Source organism: Gnatocerus cornutus, chromosome 2, assembly GCF_029298725.1.
Source record: "Gnatocerus cornutus isolate USDA-ARS CGAHR chromosome 2, icGnaCorn1.1, whole genome shotgun sequence".
Classification (NCBI taxonomy): Eukaryota; Metazoa; Arthropoda; class Insecta; order Coleoptera; family Tenebrionidae; genus Gnatocerus; species Gnatocerus cornutus.
In genome coordinates this window covers 11,370,518-11,396,039 of record NC_142234.1, presented here as the reverse complement: position 1 = coordinate 11,396,039, position 25,522 = coordinate 11,370,518, and the positions used below count along the sequence as shown (strand labels likewise).

Here is a 25,522-nt window from a genome sequence, read left to right as displayed (position 1 = left end):
TCAAATCAATTGTCAACATAACCTACATCGAAGTCCATCATTTCCGGTTCATAGATTTTTATGTTTCTAGTCAAGCTATAAAACCATTGAAGCATGATATTATATCTAAATCCTGTGACAAATGCATCAAAACTTAACGTGTAGAAAATATAAAATGCCAAGAAAAACACGCTAAACCGCAGTAGTGACTCGTCTACTATACCAACATAAAAACTTGATGGGTGTGTACAATTTAATTTATCTATTATATCTACTACTCCTTTTCGAGTGTCATTTAGTACACGTCTTCTTAACTATGCCTCCCCTTATCCTGATCAATCATCGTCCCGATTTTAATTAGCCTAGACCTCTAAAAAAATCGTAAACCCACGCCCCAAATTATTCGTAATTTCGTAATTAATTAAACCCGAAAGTGTGGGACGGTAACAGAACAACAATAAACGAGACGTGAGAATTTTTTCTTCTCTGCATCATCATCATCGTCGTAGCTTCGATCTTGTTTGTCATCGCGGTGGTCCTTGATGAGGTTCCGGCGAGGCCTTCTCAGGTCGGAGGCGCCTCAGATTCGATAAGTTTTGACAGAAGCCTGCTGAGATTCGCAAAATATAATAGAGCCGTCGGCCGATTAATGCGGGACGGGTTTTACAACATCAAGGTGGGTGTTTTGTTACCTCTTTAATTTCAGCTTACGCCACAAAGATGCCGAATTAAATCGACAAATCATCTTCTAATGACGCGTCGCTCAAAAAAAAGCATTCTCTAGAAGTTAACAAAAACGATAAACCGACAAAGGAATGAAGCAAGACGAGAATTGAAAATCGAAGAGGTTTTATGAAGAGTTTGGCGACAGTGGTCATTTTGAAGACGTGGGATGACAAGTTTTGACAATACTAATTTGGAAGACCGATCATCATAGAGGGAATTGTTACAGTGATCAAAAGGTTATCGATTTAATCTTTGTCTTTATGGGAGTAAAAAACGTCTTTGACCGAAACAGACGTTTGGGAAATCTAATCGGTTATTACCTGTTGCTGCTTTTGGACAGGATAAATATGTAATCTAAAATCAACATTCCGGTACTGGCAGTTCTAAGTTCAAAAAAGATATAAAAATTATGATTATAATAATTTCAGCATCAGTGCCAAAGAAAGAGTGTTTATACAACCAACATAAATGTGTCTAAAAACTGTGTAAACTTTAAAAACTAGGACTCTGATATGATTAAATGTGTGAAATTCTTTACACTCACCAATGGATCTCCAACAAATAGTTACCTAAAAATAAGTTTATGATGTAATGTTAACATCACACTAATTTCTGTTCTAAATTCGCTGTGGTTGTGTAATGTTACCACTTTTTCGGTGTTGATACAGTTTTGGTGTTTTTTGCACTGTTGTCCATTTTTTTGTGAATTTTGATACAGAAAACATAAAAAGTCATATAGCAGATACTGATTGATAGATGCCTGCATTTAATTTGTACGTTCACGTTCGCTTGTGGCCGAGTTGGAAATTCTTTTCTAGCCTGTTTTTCCTGTCGGACATGACGTAAATACCTTCCAACTTCCCAGCTGAGAAAATCAAATACGACTTACAAGTTACCAGTCACGTTTCAGTCATAAAAGGGAAACATTACTAAATTGTGGTTTTTGCAGGATCTCAGGTATTTTTATTGGGAAAGGTGTTTACTCTGTTACAAAAAATAATTGCCTATTTTAGAACACAGCTCATAATTAGTTTTTTATCTAAAGTAGAAGTATCCAATTTCGCACTAAACTTAACAATAAAGAAATACTGCATTTTTGCGTACACTTATAAATCTTCCTGTTACCGGTAGTACTGTTACGCGCATTTCACATTGAAATGTTTAGACCCTAAACGTGATGGAATGCGACAAAATGACAGATTCACCGTCAATTTTAACGTAGGTAACAATTTATTGCATTTTCTGAGAAAAATTGTGAGGAAGCGTATTATTGTGTGCCCACATTACCTAACTGCATTTTCAAACTAAAAATATCTTCTTTTTTTGTTAAAATAAATTTACTATGCTCCTTTTTCACCTCGTTCAAGTTTTAAACTGGAATACACAGAAAAAGCTAAATCGCAAGTAAAAAAGAGCAATACGCCCAAAATAGCCAAAGAGCTTGGATTTTCCGAAATAATAAATTACACACAGTGTTAACAAAGCACTTTGCTAATTTCAAGAATGCGATACTCTCACGCACGAAACGTGATCTATAATGGATTTGTAAAGAGTATCCCAGTGGCACACATTTCAGAAACGGTCCTTTAACTCAGTCACGTTAGAACCTCTGGGCATGCTAAAAATTTTAAAGAGTAGTTTATCGATAGCCACTCTAGAACTTTATCCTATCTCAGATCGTATTTGTCTGGATTAACTCGTTGAGATGACAAGGGCGGCGTTCGTAGACTTGGACGCAGGAATGCGAGACGAGATCTGAGTTTAATGGAATCGCTTCGTCAACAGTTAAAACACAATTACGGGACCCGGGTGGTAATTGCCCGGCACCGGGTGGCGTGAGAACATCACTGCCGGTGTTCTACGACGGCGGCGCTCTAATTTATGGCTTACTGTCAATACTATGGCCGCGTGATCCTTCCCCCATTCCACCATTTTATTACCTGAACTTGCTCCTGACGTTTACGACTTTGGTACTGAAGCTGCTCAATTCCTTATCAATTAATTAGTCTGTCTCTTACCGGGTCGCTTTGGAGCCACAACGCGGCGCTTATCCTGATCTCAGTTGATGAAAAATTACGTTCTGAAGATACACAGTATCAATTGTAGAAATTACCAAAGATATCATTGATTCGAGTGTTGGCCATCTGTCATGGAAAAGCTCTTCTTAGTTCATTTTCTATTTTTACCTTTTGCTTCATTTTCACTTCAGAGAATTAACAGCCTGATTTGATTAATTTTTATGTAAATCTTAAAGTGTTTTTAATTGTGTTTAAATCACGGCAGTTTATTTACTGAATATTATACCATATTTTATACAAACACCCGTACCTACGCCATTTACATAATTTTATTACAATCTTAAAATAGGTAGTGATGTATTAAAGAACGTATGTTTATGCCATGCAATACCTATTTGTCATTTAAATTGTACATTTTTAGGAATAATTTTCTTCGACTTTTAAAGCTCAAGCCTTCATGGTACATTTTTTTTCATAAAACTGCATAAACTCAATTGCAACTGATAATGATCAAAGTATCTAACAATTACTTCCAGGAGTAAAATTATATGGGGCGATTCGTCACCATCGTGGGCTTTAGATGGGGCGGAAAGTATGGGCGGTGACTTCTAATGAGTAGTCGCCGCCGTCGTCGCCGATCGTAATTCGTTATAAATGATAACATCGACTGTGCCGGTGTCTGTGACATGTCGAAGGTGTTCTTGTTTTTCAATAACGATCTTCCGCGGGTAGATTTATGAGATCTCCCACAATTCGTTTCGAAGACGACACAAGTGACACAGCACCGCCGCATTCCAACAAGTTTCCCCCAATTAGTCAATATCTTATGGGTTTGTTGAGACTGTGGCTACATCGCACCTATCATGCTCATCTTAATTCCATTATAGATAAACAGATAAGTCAATGTTCGTCATAATGTTTCAATCATGGAGATAACTAATCTAAATGTGCAGGTATGCTAAAACCGATTTTAATTTAAGTGATACGAAGCCACAAAACGATGTAAAATTTGTGTTAAGCTGCTTAGGTAATCTTTAATGTAAGAAATTCTTTTTATTCAAGAAGTGTGAGTCAAACGTCCTTATGTTTTTATCTCCCACTATTAGTAAGACAAATTGGGAGTTTCCTGCTGACGAAGTAACATTCCGGAGGCGGCCGGGGCGGACAGTCCATACCCACTGTCCAGGTAAATCACTGTACAAAACACACACTTCCTTCTCTGTGGTCACGGTGGCGGCGCTAGGTAGGATACGTCATTTCCCCTTCCGGCAGTCAGATGCTCATAGACTTATACACACCTGTACTACCCATACGAATCTGACCGGGTGGTACCTTACCAGACGAATCATAATAAGGAAAAAAAGCAGCGGTTCCGCGAAAATGGAGGCTAGATTGAGAAATACCCCAACAAATTGAATTTCCATTGAACTTCTAGTAAAACCAATGACGTACGAAATTTTACGAAGTTGTCGCAACAATGTTGCATTTTTTTTATAAATATTTCAAGTCGTTCATACTTTAGTTACCCTTTTTTGTAGAATACACACAGGAAGTTCGCATACCACCGTGTGGTCTTAAACGAGACTACTTTTACGAGCTGTAATTAGAGCAATGCCCATAAAGTCTAATTAGTAACATTTATTCGGACTTCTTAGTGCAATTGTCAGAATTGTCCGTTTAATTTTACCAGGATAAATTTAGAAAATTGTAATGTTGGACATCTGCTAAATGGAATTCTCCTGACCCGACCAATATCTAAAAAAAGTACTTTTTAATGCGTCTGCGACTTTCATCAGATCAATCTCAGGGTCTCATTAAGACGTGAGTAGGCGTTAAGTATAATATTGAAAATATCAAAAAACCATTCATTGTCCGTAATTGTTTCTCTCATCAATGGGAAAGTGAACAGAATCTGGTATCTCGTTAAGCATCTGCTTTAATTATAAATTAATTGCTTGTTTAAAAGCCGTCAGAATAATAATATACACGGAATTTTCTGGGTCAGAAGACTTGTTAGAAGAGTAATTGGACTGACAGTTAGGCTGGTGACAATTTTTGTTTGCATGGAATTGAGTTTCTAGATCTCCCTAATTAAACCTTGAAGAAGGAAGAAACCAACAGTGAAAATAAGATAATTTAGCAGTAACGACTCAAAATATAAATTTATAGATGTAACAACGGCAACCGTACAAAATTATTTTGTTAGTTTTGACCTCCATCTACCTCTCATTCAAGCACTCCTTCCTTTAAGCAGACACTGAAAACTGGTTAGCAAGCTATTTATTACCCAAAAAATTGCAGTACAGATTTGCAAAAAAGGCTAAAAGCCATAAAAGTTTTGCAAATGCAAGCATGTGTCCAGTTTACCAAATTGTAAAAATGAACTCGTTGTCCTACTGAATTAAATCAGATAGCAGGTCACCCGTTCAGACTAAACAAACCAAAGCAACAGGAAGCTCAGTAAAAAGTAATTGTTAGTTCTAAGCCACTGATCAGTTTTCCCATACAAAAAGTGCAAAAACGTCCAATGTGACGAGACTAGTAAAACGCGAAATGGTGTTTCCGACGTCGCAAGAGAAAGTGTTTTCAGGCCTCGGATAACCTCAGCTGGTGCGCTGAACAAACGAATCGCCCATAACGGGCACAGTTGCACATGTGTAAGCTGGAGGCGCTGAAACTCCAGTCCACCAGCCCAGACAGGTCGCGTTTATGAATGACTCGCGACATCACACACAGACGCACGGGAATGTCATTGAGCAAGCAAACAGCTTCACATACAAGCACACCCGCTCCACCCCACCTGTGCACCTATCACCTCGCTCACTTCCGGCTGCCGTGGTGTTTCGGGGCTTTCTAAGAACTTTGCACACCCAAAAGCTAGCGATGATGAATAGTAGCAGAGCCGAAACGTCAATTCCGACCAGACGGATGCCTCCACGTAATTGCTGGACCGTTACACGAAAAATGAAATGCGTTTTTAATGTCAGCGTTAACGACACTTGAATCGGCAAAAGTGCATTTGTCGGCCCGCATGCGGACACCGAAATCAATAAGGCAAAGATAGAGCCGGTATTGTTGGATGACGTTTAAATGAGGAAAAAGATAATGTCACTATAAAGACCACAAATGTTTTAATGAGACGAACGCAACGAAAAAAATGCTGCCAAGAATGGTAATCACGAAACATGCCACTTGTAAGGAAGTGGCGGAGTAGTAAAAGTGAAATGTGAAGTTTGCATGTGAGGTTCTTTTTTTTTTAATTAAAATATATCAATGGATTACGAAATGTGTACTGCACGAAAAAACGGAAGTGACCATAACAAATGATTTATATCAGGTTCATGCAATATTCAAATCTGAAAGTAGCAGGTATTTTATTCAGCTTGATGCAAAGTGCATTTTCTTATCAAATGCACTATTGGCGTGACCATGCTTATAAAACGGCGAATTACAACTCATAAAAATTTAGTTTACAGAACCATCAACTCGGTTATTTTAATCACATGAATAAACAATTTTGTATGCTTTCGTCTGGCAAATTATTGTATTATTGCACAGCCCTCAATTCAATTTCTTCGTGAAAGGTAAGGCATACAAGAAATGATAATCGTCTTCTTGATTCAGAACCCATGAAAGTATTTTCCGGCATTTCTTGGTGGTATTTCAGTTTCAGACCTAGGAGATCTGTGAATCTTTTGGACGGGTCGTGAAGATGCTAAATGCAGATCGGCTCGTCGGCGGAATGCCGGACAGAGGCCACAGAGTCTTCCGGCGTTGCGGCTATTTCAAGCAAGGTCGTAGACGTCTAGACTGTCGTCATACCGACGATCACGACGACGACGCCGACGTCTCGACAGATGTGGTTGCGCTTGCAAATTTTCAGTTCTGCACAAAGCCGTGGGAATAACAAATTGTAAAAGTAGAGAGTATCGTTAGGTGCTCCTTGATCACCTTTCAAACTGCGGATGGAGCAAATTATTGAGATTATTGGAAGATGAAGAGATCTATCTTGGAGTTAATAGACGATGTAATGAGCTCCAAGTACCGTATAATGATTTAAAACTTATGTGTTTTAAGACGAGTTTCACATGACTGACGACAAAACAGGCTTTTGGATTTCCAAAGATGTAGTTCTGTTGGTAAGCAGCTTGGTCGTATGTTCATTCGCAACATCCCCAGTTTGTTTTCTAGCGTCAAAGTTGAGTTCTCAACGATCGGTACTGTGTTTGATAAACAAATAGACGACTTATTATTTGGTCGTATTCAAAGCTTTCGATGGTTTAATGTACACACCGACCAAGCTATTTTAGATGTATTTACCTACTGGATAGATCATTGGGTCTTTGATTTGTATGTAAGAGTACACATTTACTAGCATACACTACACGAAATCACTTAAGAATATTTACTTTGGAATCCACGTGCGGTTTGTTTACATAACTGAACTTGATATTGATGCATTCACCTCATAGGTAGTTGGTAGCTATTTGATGATGTTTGACTTGATTTACACCGTCATTATCGGATGAATGCTCGCTCACGTTTACTAACTCATTGCCTCATTGTAAATTATGAAACAACCGCCAAGCGCTAAACGTCAATTTTAATCAGGTATTTAATTGAGATCTCTTCAAGGGAATTCTCATCTATCAATCTTCTTTTATGCAGCATGCCTTTAACCGAAGTACTGTTGACAGTAGTTTTATGTGATTAATGGCGCATCGACCAATCGAGCACGTTTTTCAGTGTTCGAAAGGCGAAGGCGGACTATAATATCTATCAATTTCATTCTTCGATATTAAACGTGAGGACGAGTTATATTTCAACCAGCAATGCTTTAACGAGCATTACATGTCTAGATCAAAATTAAAACCACAATTCAATTAAAATTTGATGATAGTTGCAAACAAAGAGTTTATTATAAAATATATATCCAACTCAGCTCGCCTCGCAGTCGTTAATTAAAATGAATAACAGTACATGGACAGCGTTCATGAATTCTTCATGCAAAAATTCCGTTCCAGACATTATTAAATTCTTTTTTAATACCAGGTGAAAGTCTTGAATGAATAACAGTGCAATAAATAAGAATATTAGAACTAGCAAACTTTTTGTTTCCCAATTTCTAGCAATGAACCACGACGATTTAAAAAACCCAAAGAACTCATGTTACAGCGGTGCTAACTCCTAAATCTCTGCAGAGATAACATAACGTAGAAAGTTCTTTCTAGTTTACAGAACAGAGATAAAGACATTTGTGGTTACTACACCTTCCGTGATGAAATGACCATGTAAATAATTACTAAATCTTCACGAAAGAAACCGCTAGTGTAGGTGCAAGAAACCAGAAACGGCGAGTAAAACGTTCGGTTCCGTTTTGTGCATCGGTCAGTAAAGATCATTCAGTTTATTCACATTTCCACCACGTTAAAGCGGCGGTATGTGAAGATTATTCCGGAGAATATTTCTAACACTTGAAAGACATGTTGTGACTAAGTATTTATTCATTTAACGGCGATTCAACAATTTACGAGAATTTTTTCATTTCCTATTTGTTGCGTTTTATTATGACGTTCATATGCATATCGAGGTCATGTGGTAAAAAGAATAATACTAGAAATAAGAACTTCAGATCTTTACATAGATAGTTCACATGGGAAATTTCGAACTTTCGCTTTCAATTGTGGATGTTCATTTGAAATCGAAAATGATTCGGTCAGCATCCGGCCTTGTTTTGTTCACTAAATCATAAAGATTTACTTGTGTTCCAGAATAACTAATAGAGGTTCTATGAATATCCAATTTTTTCCACCAGCAAAAAGGGTGAATTCCTTTGTATTTCAAGATAGAAATGTTGCAAAACAACTATGCAAATTTCGACAAACAAGTATTTAGAAAACGCTCTATTGTGATAGATCCAGAATGTCTAGTGTTTTGTATTTTCAATAGAGTGCTTTATGTATACTTTTCTAAAATGGATACCCTCTTTAAATCGCAATTCTACAGAATACACAGTGCTTTGCTAAGTAATGCGGACGCAAAAGTATAAAAAATTCTAATTACAATCACTGACTACAAGATAAAAGTAAGTGTAGTTGCCAGTACTCAGAACACTTTTAATTCAAGGTACGTACATATAAGATCTTTTATACCGTTAAAATGTATATTCACTCGCAAAATAGTTTCATTACGATTAAATATTCTTTTGTGTCTAAGAAAAAAATGGACGCGTGCCCAGTGACTTTGAAATTTAAAGACCCATTCAAGTTGGGTATTTTTTGTGTTGTTAATTAATATATTATGCAGTCAAAAATAAAAAAAATGGCCAGGTCAACATTTTCTTGAATTTAAAAAATGCCTGTTTCGGCCCATGAATTTTAGTATGTGATTAAATGGTCAAACAAGCTAATATCCCATTGCAATTTTGTGATCAAGATCCGCCGGTCCACGTGACAATTCGTGGAATGTGTAGTGAAAACCGCGACTAAAAACGAACAATTTCGTGTCAGGCGGCAGTAAAAATGGTCAATTCGAACAATCACGCTTTAAAATATATTAATAGTATCTGGTATCAACTACAACATCTTAAATTTCAAAATTAAAAGGCGTACAGTGTGTTTTACGTATCGCTACATCAATCTCACCCAATTAAGTTTCTGAATTAAAAATTTTAATGTTTCCTCGTTGCAGTACCGCCACTTGTTATGAAACATTCGCATGCAGCTTTATTTGGTTTTGGGTCTTTTTACTTTTTTGTCGGTCATGTCGTCCAGCTTTAATCGGCGAAGCCAACACGCGAAATTAAGCGCTACTTTAACACCGAATTAATTTTACGAGTCGCGATGTCCAGATAAACGGTGTCAAAATGCCTTTCTTTCTTTTGACGTCTTAATTATCTTGATTTGATGATTTACTCCACGACCAGTGATGTATTCGCTGGAAAACGTTTTATGAAATCTCTCCATGCGTGCCTAGTGACCGTGGCAAAACCATACATAATTAATTATCGTATTAATATATTGGAACGGCTATAGCTGATAATACCAAAAGAGTCCTCTACCGTGACGCACGCTGTCTGCGGCGCTTTCGTCGGAAGCTTTTTAAGAAAACTCTAAACGATTAATATTCACGGCTAAAGTTCAACAACCCTCGATCGAACACCTTAGCTTTGAACGCTCAGAAAATAATCACGTTCAAGTCATACAATAATGTCAACTATTACACACGTTGCCAATTGATTTTTCCAGACCAAAACGCGGATCTTGAACCTTGCTACAAATATTCAGAAATTTTTGATATTTTCTCTGCTAAGATGCCAGGAAATTATTAATTGTGCACGATAAAATTTTATTGCAAAAATTTTGATTACGCTACCACCTATCGTCCTGGGTGTAAAATAGTAATTGGAACCTCATTACGCAATTAAATTTATAGCGGACGATATCGCGTTATTCGCACATTTAATGGATGTTGTGACAGAAGAAAAATGAGGAAGTTTCTTAGCAGGAGTCTTCCATGCTATCTAACTAACAGAGATTAACAAGTCCTGTGCAGAGGTTAACTACGGTCAACAGTCACTAACGCGTGTAAAATAACGAGGAGCACATTAATGGGTTTAGAGTGTTACAAACTATAATAAAGGTGTTATATTCTTAGAAATGATGCGATTGATAAAAATGCACCGCGACAAGGTGACGATCGACAAATCCGACGATACCTCATAAATTTTCGACGATAACAGCGTCTAAAGTCAACATTCATTTATAAACTTCAGCCAGTAATTTTGCCAAGTCGCACCCTAAAATGCGATAAAACATGCAACTCAACTATTTGAATAACGAATTTTGGCAAGGCTAAAAACGTCGAAAATAAAAAAGAAATCGTTCTCGACACGACTCAGTTTCGTGGTTATTATTTATTGTTGCAAAATCTCGCCGATTTCTATCCGATAAAGACAGGCAGGCGATTAAAATCACGGAGGGCCGAGACGGACAGCCTCGTTTTTTTTTTCACCAAAGGTTGAAAAGAACGTAGTGCCATTGAACCCCCTTGGAAAATAGACTGTAGAACGAGGAAATTGCATGACGACACATTCGAAAATGTTAAAACCTACATAGAAGATGATATATGGCGGAATGCTGGCTTTTCATTGAGCTAATTTAACAGCAGTTTAATTACACGAGGTGTGCAAAAATATATATAAATGCCCTCTTTGTAATTCCAAGGTTATTACCTCTATTTTATAGGTATCTGCAAATTTATTCAAACATTTAAAGTTTAAAAGCTTGAACTTGATTGCCTTTGTTAAAACACAGAGACAGATCACTTGGCGATGTCTCTAAAAAATTTCTGAGATCTATCCAAATATTAAAGGCAAACTGAGAGAACAATATATTTTAAGGACATGCTATGTGAAAAATTAAAGAATTTACGTTTATGTCTTAAAAAAACAGAGTGAAATATAGATGAACATTTCACTTTTCTTTAGTATTTTTTTGGTTTCCCAATTAAAAAAATTTCTGTCTGCTGGTCATGCTTTCTACATTGCAATTTGACTGTCAGGAACAAATTGAAAGGTCCAAAAAGTGTGTGCTTTGTTCGAAGAGTATTAGGGCAATCCGTAAATCTCGAGGTCCACCAATAGAAGACCATAAACAATCCACATATCGACCATCAGTCCTCATGCAATTGTGTGCCCACTTTATGTTGTATGGATTCCGAAGCATTGTGTTTCTTTGCAGGAGCACATTACGGCAGCAAAGCTATCGAATACAATCGTTTCGTCATTAAAAAGCCAGTTGAGTGTTTTGTTTGCCGTCTTGAATCGCTTTTAATTCGACCTTTTCATTCAGAACCACGCTCTTGAAAGTAAATTGCCTTCATTCGTCGTCTCCCAACAGCCCTTTTCTTCCACGCAACCACTTGCTGATGCTGCTATTCTCAAACGAATTTGCCTTTCAATTATTGCGCAAAATAACGAAACGTTCTGAAATCCCGAAATACGCTCCCTGAAATCCCGAATAGCGGAACAACGGACCATTAGAACTTTCACTTTCACGTAAAAATAGAGCATAAAGTAGCCAAGACCTAAATTACCAATCGTAAAATTAGAATCCGAGATCTCGGTTAACGACACGTTATTACATGCCCCTTAAAACATCGTACGAGTAGATTAGCGAAAATAGCATCATGCTAACGGAAAAAGTGCAGCGATATGTGGGTATAGACACTGCTTGTAGGTTGAGGAGGAACATATCCGTTTTCACATTAATTAACGAGCAGGAAGAGAGAACGACCGACAGTGCTATTGAAACAACGCCGCCGGCACGAATCGGAAATGCATAAATAGTAAGTGACGCCTGGGACGCCACCCTGGCAATTGGCCAGGTTTTGGACGGCAAACACAATAAGACGGGAATTAGTTGAATTCATCGTGCGTTACTTTTCTTTCAACGCAAATGTGTGAATGAATTGACAGGTTCAAAATTAGCCGGCCAAAAAACGCAAAAACGTCAGGCATACTTTTTAAAGCCATAACCCTTTATGTAACATTAACAAGGTCACCAAAGCTCATTAACCATAACACTCATTAACTTGTAACTTCTGAAATATTTCCCCAAATAAATAAGTTTAATAATTATCAAATGGAACACATCTCCAACAACACAATTTAGAAAAAAGTGATGAAATTTATGTCAATTTTAAGTTCGCCGCAGCACAATTCCAAACCCTTACATATAAATAAGAATAATTTATACTTACCGACTATACTAATGAAAGAAGACGCTAAGACTAAAACTAAGAAGGCCCAAGGTGGCGGATATTTCGGATTATATCGATATAGTGATCGTCTTCGACCTGCAACAAAAAAAAAAACATGTTAAACAAATTATACAAACGAACTAAAAAAATTCCTCAAAACTATTTTAAGAATGTAAAAAAATTGGAGAGCGCAAAACTCGTTAGATAAGTAGTGTCTGGCAAAAATATCGCAACTCAGTTTATTTTTGTCCCAACAGCAGACACATCAGTCTGTCCACTCTCCGTGGCGGAAAAAAATGAACAAAACCCCCAAGAAAGCGCACTGTAATCCGATAAGTAAAAGTTGTACAAGAGGTATAAGTATTACAGTAATGCCAGAATGACAGCTGAGTAATAAATGATATCTTTTTACTCGATCGCTGCGATCTATTTTCGTGTATCATTTCCTTTACCGCGTTTTTTCCGGTACCTTAGCAGCATTTCTCAGTCAAGAGTATTTGAAGGGTTTCTTTGGTAGTTATGTGCGACGCGAGATTGTGTTTTTGGGTCAACGAACCCCATGGAGTTGGCGTGCCCCAAATCAGATGAGAGACCCATTACTTTTTATGCATTCGCGTATCGGCCTTTAACGACCCTGTTTTCGTAGAAAAAAACTCCAATATTGAATACGAAACGATAAAATAAATTTTACCCTAATCAATGTACCGACGCTGTATTTATGAAGTGAATTAACCAACTTTTGCCGAGGACAAACTATTTTAATATGTCATAAAAACTGTGAGAATCGTAATATTTATCGATTATAAAACTGTCGCGTGATATAAAAATTTGAAGGTCACTACTACCCTCAATTATTGCTTACTGTGTTTCATTTCCATGACATTTACGACTATCAAGATCGGCCAAAAACACCCTTTTTTGAATATAGTCGGGCCCAACTTTTCCGAAAAATATCACCATATATTTATCGTTTTCTGAATCACCACGTTCATAAATTAGTTTTATTTCGAAACCATTGTGAGAATGTTGAGTTTTACAAAAAAATGTGATAAAAGCTTTCTAGCAATCTAATTTAGAAATAAACATGCAACCATGCAACAGTAATCTTCCACACAATTTCAAATGATAAGTAGGTATAAAAACACTATGAAATATTTAATATGAATTTAGAAACCATAAAGCACACGCCAAAATTTTTGTTTATCTTTTCTATAGAAATTTCTACATTATGAAAGCGAGAATATAAAACTAAATTTCTCAAGTAAACACATTACAATTACATTTTGTTACCTGAAAAAACCCAATTCAATATGCTGGAGAACAATGAAAGTGAATTATTAAATCCAACACTATTAGCGGTTTAACAGTGCAAATAGAGCAAAAATTTGTTAAACAAATAAAAAACGTAACACGTTATTTGAATTTTTTTCACAACGATACAACAAAAACGAGATTATCCGTGTAGATAAACGCTAGACTTTCTCTGGCACTTTCAGACCCAAAGATAATAGATCCACCAATCTCTTATTACATCACTAATAATGTTCGAAAAATGAATAAGATATTTTTCCCAGACTCTAGGTATACAAAATGCATTTCTCTTAAGTCGAAAATATAATTGAACCAAAGTTATGTGAAGTGTGGGCGCACATTTGAATATAAACGGCACCGGACTATTTGGTCACGCGGACTGAACATCTCACCAACAAATCTTAATTGTTTTCTGACAATAAATTTGAGCAAGTGTTTAGTTTAAGTCGAGGAACATGAACAATATGTTTCGAGTTTTGTTGAAGATCAGTGTACAACATGATCTCATCGAATAAAAATCTCAAAATTAATATTGGAAGTTCCATTGTGTCTGAAACACTCCCATCGTTTAAAAATGGTAACGCTGCTTGTCTATTATGATAAAATGGGATGTGTAAATTATCCCGAACGCCAACTAAAGTAATTAGAATTACAGACCATCCTTTCAATTTTTTTCGGAAAATTTACCGTTAATTGGTTTAAAAGACGAATAAATAACGAATTTATGAGATGCTGAAATGCACCGTTTAAGCATAATTACGAAATTAAACAATCGGACATAATTCAGAATTAAACTAAATAAAAACGACATTATCCTTAAATCTACCACGATAAATGAATTAAACAATTATAAAATATAATGAGATAACACTGGTTCTCAACGGGACTGAAATGAGTGAATCAACAAAATTGTAAAACGGCACAGGTACGAGTATAATACAAATTCAACTACAAGAAAACAAGAATAAACGTGACCCTAATTTATGAGTTAGCAAAAATTTTAATTACCATTTAACTTTCAATTAGCATAACACATTCAGAGCTCCGGAACTATATAGAAATAATAATTTTATATTTTCCAGTCGTCGTCCCTCATTGAGGCATGTTAATTTTACCTAAAATACTACGACATGAAGTGTAATGACTTCACGAAAACGAATGGCTGTATTACGTGCTTCACTATTTCAAGACAGTCTATTTACTTAGATCGCGCGCATGATTTTTGCTCAAATTTTCACATTTCCAAGTTGTGTGCGGTGGAAATTCCAGACAACGAAAAACGTAAATGGTGCAGTATTTGATCTTCAGCATTGCCATCTCGCAACAATTATTTGTTATCTAGAAACCCGTTAATTAAACATTCACACCAGTTCAAAGATGCGTCAGTAGGTTGGATAAGATAAGTAAATGTCGATCGGCGTTCCCACGCGCATTTAAATTGTCTGCTCACCTACATAAGTACATATTTCAGAAAAATCTGATTTAAAGTAAAGGCACTCTACGCACGCTCAACAATGATTGTCCGTGTCTGTCTTTTCATAAATCTAACAGTTACGGAAACTGCGTGGAATAAAATTCAAATACCTCGTGTACAATCAACTGAAATGAAGTTGCAGAAAAAAACGAGTGTCATGTTCCGTGTTAGTAGTAAACTCTACAATGCTGGTTGTACGCTCAAGATCAAAACACGCAATGTTTATAAACAATGAAATTAATACTAAGTACAAACAACTCCCTACAACGATATTATAACGTTTAACGATTGAATAAGTTTTACAGAACCATTTTCAACACCAATTACATTACGTTTACAGAAGAGTAGAATTGCCTCTAGAAATAATTCTGCCCTGTTATGCATTCAGAGAAGCAAATCGGTTTAAAGATTTAACTGCACCGCATATAATTTTCTAAAGACTAAACGCGAAACTTGATAATCTCTGTGTGACATGTTCGTGTAACTTGAACGGTACCACTTATAAAAATGTTTCCTAATAATTATGCAACAATTATTTCATTATCACACGAGTAAGTTGCGGCCCCACGACTCCAGAATCGCAACGGCAACGATTGGAATGTGTGAACTGGACTTGTAATGCAAATCAATTTCCTTTATGTTCTATCAGTGGGATTTTTCGCGGCCGCGTATGCAAATTTCTGGATGCCGATCTTATTATTTACTTTGCATTTTGGTTACCAAAAGGGCAAATGTCAAGTCGAGGAAAAGACTGCAAGAATGGAGCAGCACAAAACAAGGCATGCAATCTTATTCTCTTGGGCATGATAAGTCCAAATTTTCCCTGTTGCATTCGCAAACTGTTGCCTTGATCAATTTGATCAATTTCCCATTTTCATCTTCACGCTAGCGATTCAACAGGTGTTTCAACGACCAAATAAGCGAACTGAGCACTTTTTGAATTATGAATCATAAGCGGTAGCTTGGAATCCCTCCAGACGTTGGAAGAGTAAACGCGGGCGATTAAAAATAGTTCGTTTTCGTACCTACGTTGTTGCGCCTAAGTATAAAATTAATATCACAAAAAACAGAGTTTTACGAGTGCTTTTAAGAAGTTTTTTTCCCCAGCTGGTTTAACGGTGTCGTAAATTTTTTTAGTAGACCGCTCATTTTTTATTGTCGCTTTTTTAATAAGCGCCAGAGCTCAAACGTATCCATTATTAATTATCGTGTAATTTCAGTTATCGAAAGCTTATCTATGAAGAATCCGATAATTGCAGGTTTTAATCGCCATTCCTGAAACGTAACCGTCTTTTTTGTAGACAACATATTACAGAATTCTGGTTTAATTAGAGGTAATTAGTAGATGTTTGTACGCTCGTGTGACGGTCCACAATAGCAGCTGATTATGTGTACATGACGCGTATGAGATAAACGGAGGCGGTTTTTCGGTAGGCTATTAAAAAATTGTTTCCGTGCCTTTATGCTGCCTCGTTCAACTAATTGTAGTCTTACGGGTTTCGTTTATAGTGATTTCTAAGGTGCCGTGAATGAGACTTATTAAAAAAAAGCAAAAATTTATGAAGCTGCTTCACAACCAGAAAAGTTGTCTGACTTCTCTTAAAAACGTTTAAAATTAGTAAAGGGTAAATGACACAAAATCACTTGAAAAATAATGCAATGACGAAAGCAAATAATTGAAATTATGTTTGGTTAACATTAGAATTGTTCCGCTGAAGAAGTGGACGGTATTCAGCTCGTGGATTTCTCACGTCCACGTCCTTGCCGAGAGCACTAGACTTGGACCACCCACTACCGTGTAAAACATAACGCAATTCTCGCGAATCGTCTTCACAAACCGCTTTCTCTTACGAATGTTGTGACGTTCTGATTATTCAGCGTCTAGATTACATACTTCACATTTGAGAATTTTAAATGCGAAAGATACTTTTACCTAAGCAGAAAAAAATTAAGAAAGTTGTTTCGGGAAGCCAACTCATTTTAATGCTGAGTAATCGGCGGCATGGACTATGACATTTTTTCTGCAGATAAATCGATAAATTTCCCTAATAATTAAGTTATGATTCACAAAGTTGGAAAATAATGTATTTGAATGGCCATAGGTACAGCACGTTAACATTAAAAAAGAAAAAGTCGTTTCCTTTCATCAACCAAATTTAGTACTTATTCATTTAACTCAAGTGAGTAATCACGTAAAAATGATGTATTTAAGGTGAAAACATGGTCGTTACATTTCAAAGGGATCTTTACCACAATCTATGTGCAGAAAACATACCACATACCTTTTACTTTTAATTTGAAAGTACGCATTTCATTCGCCGATTTATATTTAAAGACTGGTATTATTGCGATTGCCTACACGAAACTCCTACCGTTTTTGAATTATTTAGTCTTGAAGCATTATATAAGGTAATTGAGGGCATTTCGTGACTTTTACTATCAATCAAATCAGCAATAAAATGAAACGATAAAATGGTTACAAAACTTCCGAACTTGATTATATCTCACGGTTGAACAAACAAAAATGACCGGTACCCTAGCAAAAGTGGCTACATACCACTTGCGAAACCATTTCTTTGACAAAATAATTATCACGAGCAACAAAGTCGACGTTGCCTCATTCACGTAATACCGGCCATGTAGGTAGTGAATCTGTAGGTAAAATAATTTAATGTCAATGCCAACATGTACAGAATGGGGCGTCCGCCATTGCTCAACTTGTGTGTATATGTGACGGCATTTCTTAAAATAAAATCTCACCATTTTCCTTTTTCGCGTCCAATCTCTAGTTGACAACATAATGGGCTATTTGTTTACACAATCGTTAGGTCATCCTTCAAGCATTCCAGTCCATGATGGACATTAGATAAATGAACACTACACCGTCTGATTAAAAAAATCTATTTAACTTGTAGCTATTTTAGGACGAAACATTTTGCAAATAAGACAGACGTTGCTGAGCACGCAACTGTCTGGTCTGGAAACAATGACAAGCAGTTCGAACATCTATGAAAATCAGAGAACGTTTATGTTTCGGTGGCAAACTACATAAACTAACTGTACGATAATTGTGGCCGATTCTAAACCGTACCGTCAAGAAATAAGTTCAAGCTGTTTTGCAGCAATTTACAACCATTACCAGATACAAAATTGGATTTTTAAACCGGTACACGATTGCTGCAACTAAACTCTCTATTTTACATTGTATAGATAATGAAGCAATAATTTATTATACCTTAGAACTGATAAACGCGACCTCAAATTCGCCTGGCAAGTTTCCTCGAAAATCTTAAGATCAATTACAACGCCTTTAAACCATTCGATCACAGTTTGCTACATCTTGTTAAATATAAACAAACTGTCATAGTTCATTATCTGCTTAAATCAAAATCGATTAAAGTAAAAACATTACCAATTAACACGTTTCAGGTCATTACCGAAATCAGAATATCAACTTTTTTTGCTTTTAATTTTTGTTGTTTTAATTCAACAATAGTTCATTCGACTCGTTCTGTTTACCTACTGACCGAATCAAACAGGTGAGATTTTAGTTAAATTAAAATATGAAATCTTCTTCTCAAAGATGATAACACAAAATTCACTTGATAACTAAAAAGATCAATAGAAAAAACAACTGCAGCAAAATTGTGGTGTATTTATCCGTAATATTAATTCTTTTCACGGTTGTAATGAGCGAAATCTCGACCAAATCTGATTCAAGTCGGATTAGAATTTCATTGTACTAAATAAAATTACGATAACCACGATTTCACTTATAAGTAACGGATTTTTGGTACAACTTACCGCTAGCCAAATAATGTGGTTTAGTGAGAATTTGAGGAATTTTAAACACTTTTCTCGGTTATTTTTGGTCTTCTCTGCTCAAATGCTTATCGTTTCTGCAAGTCTCCTTGGCAACTATTGAATTAACTGCGTGAAAATAGACAGTCAGGATATCCATAACTTCTTTAAATATATCATTAGCTTCCCGTAAATGATCACTTTATTACATAAATCTTCTTCTATAACGGATGACAATGGTAATAAGCTTTCTAATTCATACGTAATGTTGAAATACATGAATAAATGGTTTTATTCCACATAACAATTTTAAGCTTCAGATTTGTGAGAGAAAAATTGTCTTACTTCCAATGCTGCCTATTTAATTTTCTTATAAAAACTTCCAGTAGCATGTTGAAGGTAAAATGAACTATAAATTAAGCGGCACTCTATGAAAGGAGTTATTAAAAACTATTATTGCGTGTGCGTTTTCCTGTCCTATTCAAATTCTAGTAATATTCTATTGTTCTTGAAATGATTGGGCACTGAGTTTCTTCCTACTCGTGAATGGGTTAATTTTTTCTTAGAATAGATGTTTTCTATATACTTGATACGTAATTACACTAAATTTTAAAGAATCATCTATAAAACCCATTAAATTCAGGTGTCAAAAACAGACACATTGTTATAAAACATATTTTTATTATTATCGAGACAATACATAAAGTCTTGACAACATAACACAATAAAAGAAGTCGACGAATTGTTATGCACATAATGTCGTCGACTATTCTGGTATTACGCCTACGTAATCACAGAGATTATCCATTTACTTACAGTTAGGGTGGATTTATGTAAACCAGAGTTAATCAATAACCGCTATGGAAATAGTGGAAATAACCACCGAAACTAAACTCCCTACCTCCCATGAATAGTGAGAAATAACTGATATTTCAAATAAAAAATACAGAAACGGTACAATTCTCGCCAATTCTTGGAGCCATCCACGGGTTCCATCTACATAACCGCGTATCCATCAGCATCCACTTTGTTTACCACACGTACCCAAAACCAATAAAAATTGATTTATTTCTTATGTCTCACGATCTAAAAATAAAAAATGATTGAATCAAAAACCTAATAATTCTATCAGTCGACATAACACATTGTGTAATCGTTTGCATTACATCAATTCCCACATCCCCATTTAAAATTAAAATGACCACAAAAATTCCGACGTGCTGGATACCCGGACAAATTAAATAATTCCCGTCGGAAGCTATCTTTTACTTGGCCCAAACAATAAAACAAGAGAGAGCACGAATTATAGCTTGAATTAAGTTGGGTAATTCGCAAATTGACGGTTTCCACCATTGTCAACAGTGCAATGTTTAAGACTTTACGAGTAAATAGCCGGATAATCAGGTGGTGGCCCGTAAGTGTGCCGACGTACGTGGTAATTCGGAAAGGAAGTGTCCAATTGCGGATTCGAGTGCGTGGGCGGCGCCACTCACGCGTGCTCTGAACCAAGAAGATTCTGCTGATCTCTTCCGACATCGCCACAGTTTTACACAGCTTCTCAGTTTCAAATGCTCAAACATGTAGTCATCACCATCATTTTTAAGGAAAAGTTTCAGTTGTTAGGTTAATTGAATTATTCTTCAAAATTTTCACTGGTAAAATGTTAAACGTGTAGGTACTACCACCAGATTTCGTGATAATGAAGAATGCAATTCTATTGTGATTTGAAAGCACGCAACTATCATTTGTCACCAATTTTAGTTAACGACGAAATTTTCTAAACATTTTAAAGAACTAACTTAAAGATTTTATTGTAGCAAGCGCAACATTTACGTTTGCGAATTCAGAATAATGTTGGGATAACTCACCAAAACTGATTCATTTTGCAAACACAATAGTTAAAGTTGCACGAAACACAAACGAATGCGATTATCAAGAAACGAATCGATTAATTGTTCACAGAGTACACGTCACCTTTCTATGCGTAATAATGTTCATTCATATAAATAACGGAAGTTGATATTCTTACCGGAAGTCACGATGATCAAATATCTTCTTTTTTTTCGGAACTTGTTTCTATCTTTATGTATGAAAAAACTCAATTCAATAAGACACAACAGTTCGTTAACTCTTTATTGACTAAATAAACTCACAAGTGTTGTCATAATAGAATAAAGACTGCATCAATCACTTATAAATTCATAACGAATCAATTTGGAATAATTTAATGGAAGCTCCTTACATTAAAATTATTGTCATCGTTGCATCGATCGCAATGTAATTACAGAGAGTGTTGGTATTAAAACCACAACCACATTTCACTTGACTGTGTTTACCATTGAAAAACCTGATTTTAAGAATGCACACAACCCCCGATAATGTAAAGATTTCGTGAAAATGTTTTTGACTTATATATCCTAATGAAAACATCGAGGGGAAAAGGTTACTGACCTGAAAATCTTGCTAGGAAGCGGTGGAAGCCGGTGGCGAGTGCTTGCGCCAGGCACCGGAGGACGAGAGGCAGGGGGCTCGCCGCCGCCGCCTCGGCGGGATGGCCCCATGCCGGCCACATCACGTGCGCCACTGAAAGCAAACAAAAATTAAAATCCACTTCATTAATACGACGATTAAGGTACTTAATTGCTCGCATAGTGATTGATAAGAAAATAATTGAGGCGAAGCATTCGCTGACAATAATAACAAGACAACTCCTGGTAGTTAGGTACTCCTTTGAATTGAAGCTTTAAAAACGGTAACTGACGTTTCAAACACGTACTTATGTTTGGAAGCGTAGAAATTTGATAGGTTGATCACAAGTGTAATGACAGAATAAGGTTTCTTGAAAAGAAAATTCAATTTGGATAATAACCCGTTTGGGAAAAAGGAGCAAAATTGTCAGACGTGCACAACGTTATTGCATGAACGGGATATTTTTATTCCTCTTATTGAACCAATTAGTACAGGTATGTTAATCATTTATTAGTCACCTGGTAGCAACATACATTACAGACCAAGACGGAACAGAATATTACAAAAGAATTAAAAGGATTGTTGACTATTAATTAGAGATCGTATAATGTTTAGCTTCATTTCATTGTAAATATTAATTTAATTACAAATCAAGGAAAACACGCCAATAAACATATCAATTATTTAAAACCGCAGAATATGATAACCAAACTTTCGCTAAAAATCACCTTTACGATTCCAGGCAATATTTTTTCATTAACTGACAAGAGTGACAACCCCCCTTCATAAATTCTATGCACAAAAATAAAAAACTGAAAAATTTGGAACGTTACCTACTGCAACCAAGAAGATGTGGCCGTTACACAAATACAGGGTCCGGCAACACTTGTGTCCACCCCCAAAATCGTCTTTAATTTTAAAAACAAAATTTTGAAAATTTGCATACGCTCATAGTTGACAAAGCTCTAGAAGCCGACCCAAAAATTTATTTTTTATCACTTATAGTTTTGGCGTCGCGACGCCTTAAAATGTATTTTTTTTTTTAATATAAGTGTGATAAAAATATCTCAGTTGATATTTTAGATTTAATGTGAATTGTATTCAAAATGTGAGGAAAAAATGTTGTTTTATCAAGTTAGTTTCCAATTTCGTTACGTCAAAATTGGGAACTACGTTTACACCGGTCTGTCAACATCTTGTGTCACAAATGACATCTATCCTTTGGTTCGTTTTAGATGATAACAAAAGTCTTACTTGGTGAAATTGTCGCTTTTTCGATGTTAATTAAGGATTTCTGGTGTCCATAAAGTGCAACATGCCCGAGTTAATCAAAATTCACCTTCATATGAGTGAATGAAGTGACTTGTGAAATTTTGGTGTAAACGTAGTTTGTCACTGCACCGTCAAAATGTTGAAAACTAACTTGATAAAACAGCGTTTTTTTCGCAAATTTTAAACACCATTTGCAGTAGATTTAAAATAAAAACTCAAATATTTGTATTACAGTTATGTTGAAAAAAAATTGAATTCGCTAATATTACCGCAAACACTCAAAAATCGCTAAAAATTATACTTTTTAGGCGTCGCGACGTCAAACAAACCGTGATATCAAAACAAATTTTTGTGTCAGCTTCTAGAGCTTTGTCAACTATACGCGTATGCAAATTTTCAAAATTTTATCTTTAAAATTAAAGACGATTTTAGGGGTGGACACAAGTGTTGCCGTACCCTGTATATGTATAGTAAAATGATTAATACAGAATAAGTACAATACCCGTAATTGTTCACCGAAACGCATCAGTTCCAACTACAATAAATCAAAACACTTTCTCCGACACATAAATAAATGTGTAAATACCTGTACATTACAAATTGTATTAAACCATAGCATCCTTTGTAGTTACGTCTGTGCTTATTCCGACCTCGCTAGGTGTAAATATTAATCCTATACGCTTTCCTTTTTTTAACAAACGAAACCTTTAAAATCCCTCCGGAAGGAAGCGGTGGTTTTTGCAAACTCAATCTAATGTATTGTCCTTCATCAAGATATGCATTCACCGTATTCAAAAATAATTCAAAAGATTTGTCACTCATTTGTCAGTGATTGTTACTGACACTACAGATAATTAAGAACGTTACGGAAACGAACTAGAAATTCCGATCATTCTCTTCTTTAATTACTTGCTTGAAAGTAACAAACGCCGAAATGTGTTCAGCTAGGCAGGTTTTACCAAATTATTGAAAAATTGAGACAAATGGTATTCAGTCCAGCCACAAGAGTAAACAGAACGCGCCGCCAGTGAAAAGTCCTCCCCAGTCGGTATCGTCAAGGCTGTGGGAACGTTTACAGTTCAATGATAAACAAAGCGAAGGTGATTCAATACCACAATCGCAGTGTTATAAGAATTAAAATTGAACGTCAGAGAAATAGAATGACAACCAAAAGGGGAATGAATCTACACAAAAAAAGTTGGATCGTCGTAACAAGGTTATTCTCATTATTCCGTTCAAAAACTTCCTCGAGCCAATAAATCAATTTTGTTAGGAAGATGTCTTATCCCACAAAAATTCAGAGAATGTAAACACGATTTAGATGATATCTCCTTTATAACAGACCAAAATGATAGCATTTATTTGCATGCTCTACACACGTACTTTTTATTGGCAAATATTTACAAGTTAAAGAACACCTGTTTAGCCATGAATGGCATAACAAAACAGATTGTTGCAAGTGATTTTAATGAGACGGGAATAGCACCATATTTATTATATCAAAATTTAATCGCATTAAAAAATTAATTAGATCCAATGGAAATAAGATTGTCTTTCGTGAAAAGATTACGATCAAAATTCCTGTATACTACATTTGCCATAAAATGAATGAAATTTAAAGGTAATGTTGTCACGAAAGATTAATAAAATATTACTTGAAATTATTGATTACACCAAAACAACCTCTGCGTCTCCTCCCATTAGATTATTTAATTCACAAGTTGTTCTAGTGGCGTTTTGATGGAAAGCTAGATCAGGTTTTGGCTTATGTCGTAAAAAAGACTGTTAATAATTAAAACAAAAAAAAAGTAAATTACAAATCAATATTTGGAAATGTTTTGTATTTAGATACTTTTCAGTGTTTCTAAAAATTAAAAGAATAGAATGGTAGGTATACTCAACAAAAAACATTTTGTGTAGTAGATTTATATTAAACATTTCTATTTTATTAAAAGCCAATAAATATTTTGTAAATGCTTTGATGTTATAGAAATTTCCCCTCATTGTAAATATTAATTCCGGCTATGTATATTTTCATATCTATATAGATAAATATCAACTCAAAATTTTAAAGCTACAATAAAATCCCTAAAATAAGACCTGCAAAATCCGATTCCATAACATTTTTAACACATTTTTGGAAAAAAATCTTATTGAACTTTATAATAGGTTCTAATGAATTAATACGTTGGAATAACCAAAATTACTTTAAAAGGTAGTTAGGAAAATTTGCACAATGTTGCGAACTTGCGTTTTTATGACTCAATAAAAAACTCTGATGGGAGATGCGTCCGCCTCCTTCATATTCGTAGTGATAATAAAATAAAACGTACAAAACAATGTTCAATACAACCTTTTAAAATTGTAAAGAAAATCAAATTTAGATCATTTAGCTTTTATTAAAGTTATTTGTACATACATAATTTTGTTTCTCCTGGACATCAATGTGAAGCGTTTTTTATGGTCGAAGTAGTTTCGTTACATCTCTAATTATTTCATAACGGTGTTTGAATTTAATTAAAAAATAATACGAAAATAAAGTTAAATATAATCATCAATTAAGTATTCATCGCGAAGGAAAAGAAAGATTTGTGAACACGACTTTATGAAAAATGTCTTCATTAAGAATAAAGGAATGACTTAAATTCCGTTCACACTCTAAAAGTAAATGTGAGTAGTTTTGTTATTTAATAGAGTTATTGACACTGTG

At 35.5% G+C, this 25,522-nt stretch overlaps 1 protein-coding gene across 2 annotated transcripts in view; it reads right to left on the bottom strand.

Moving 5' to 3' along the window:
- LOC148178999 (uncharacterized) overlaps positions 1-25,522 on the bottom strand; it is a 59,196-nt gene that overhangs the window by 6,984 nt on the left and 26,690 nt on the right. For both annotated transcript variants that reach the window (XM_088050510.1, XM_088050509.1), the window contains 2 exons: positions 21,523-21,654; positions 12,486-12,581 (listed from right to left, as the gene is read on the bottom strand). In XM_088050510.1, coding sequence (XP_087906636.1) covers positions 12,486-12,581; positions 21,523-21,643 — 217 coding nt within the window. In that variant the 5' untranslated portion in view covers positions 21,644-21,654. The remainder of the gene's footprint in view (positions 1-12,485; positions 12,582-21,522; positions 21,655-25,522) is intronic.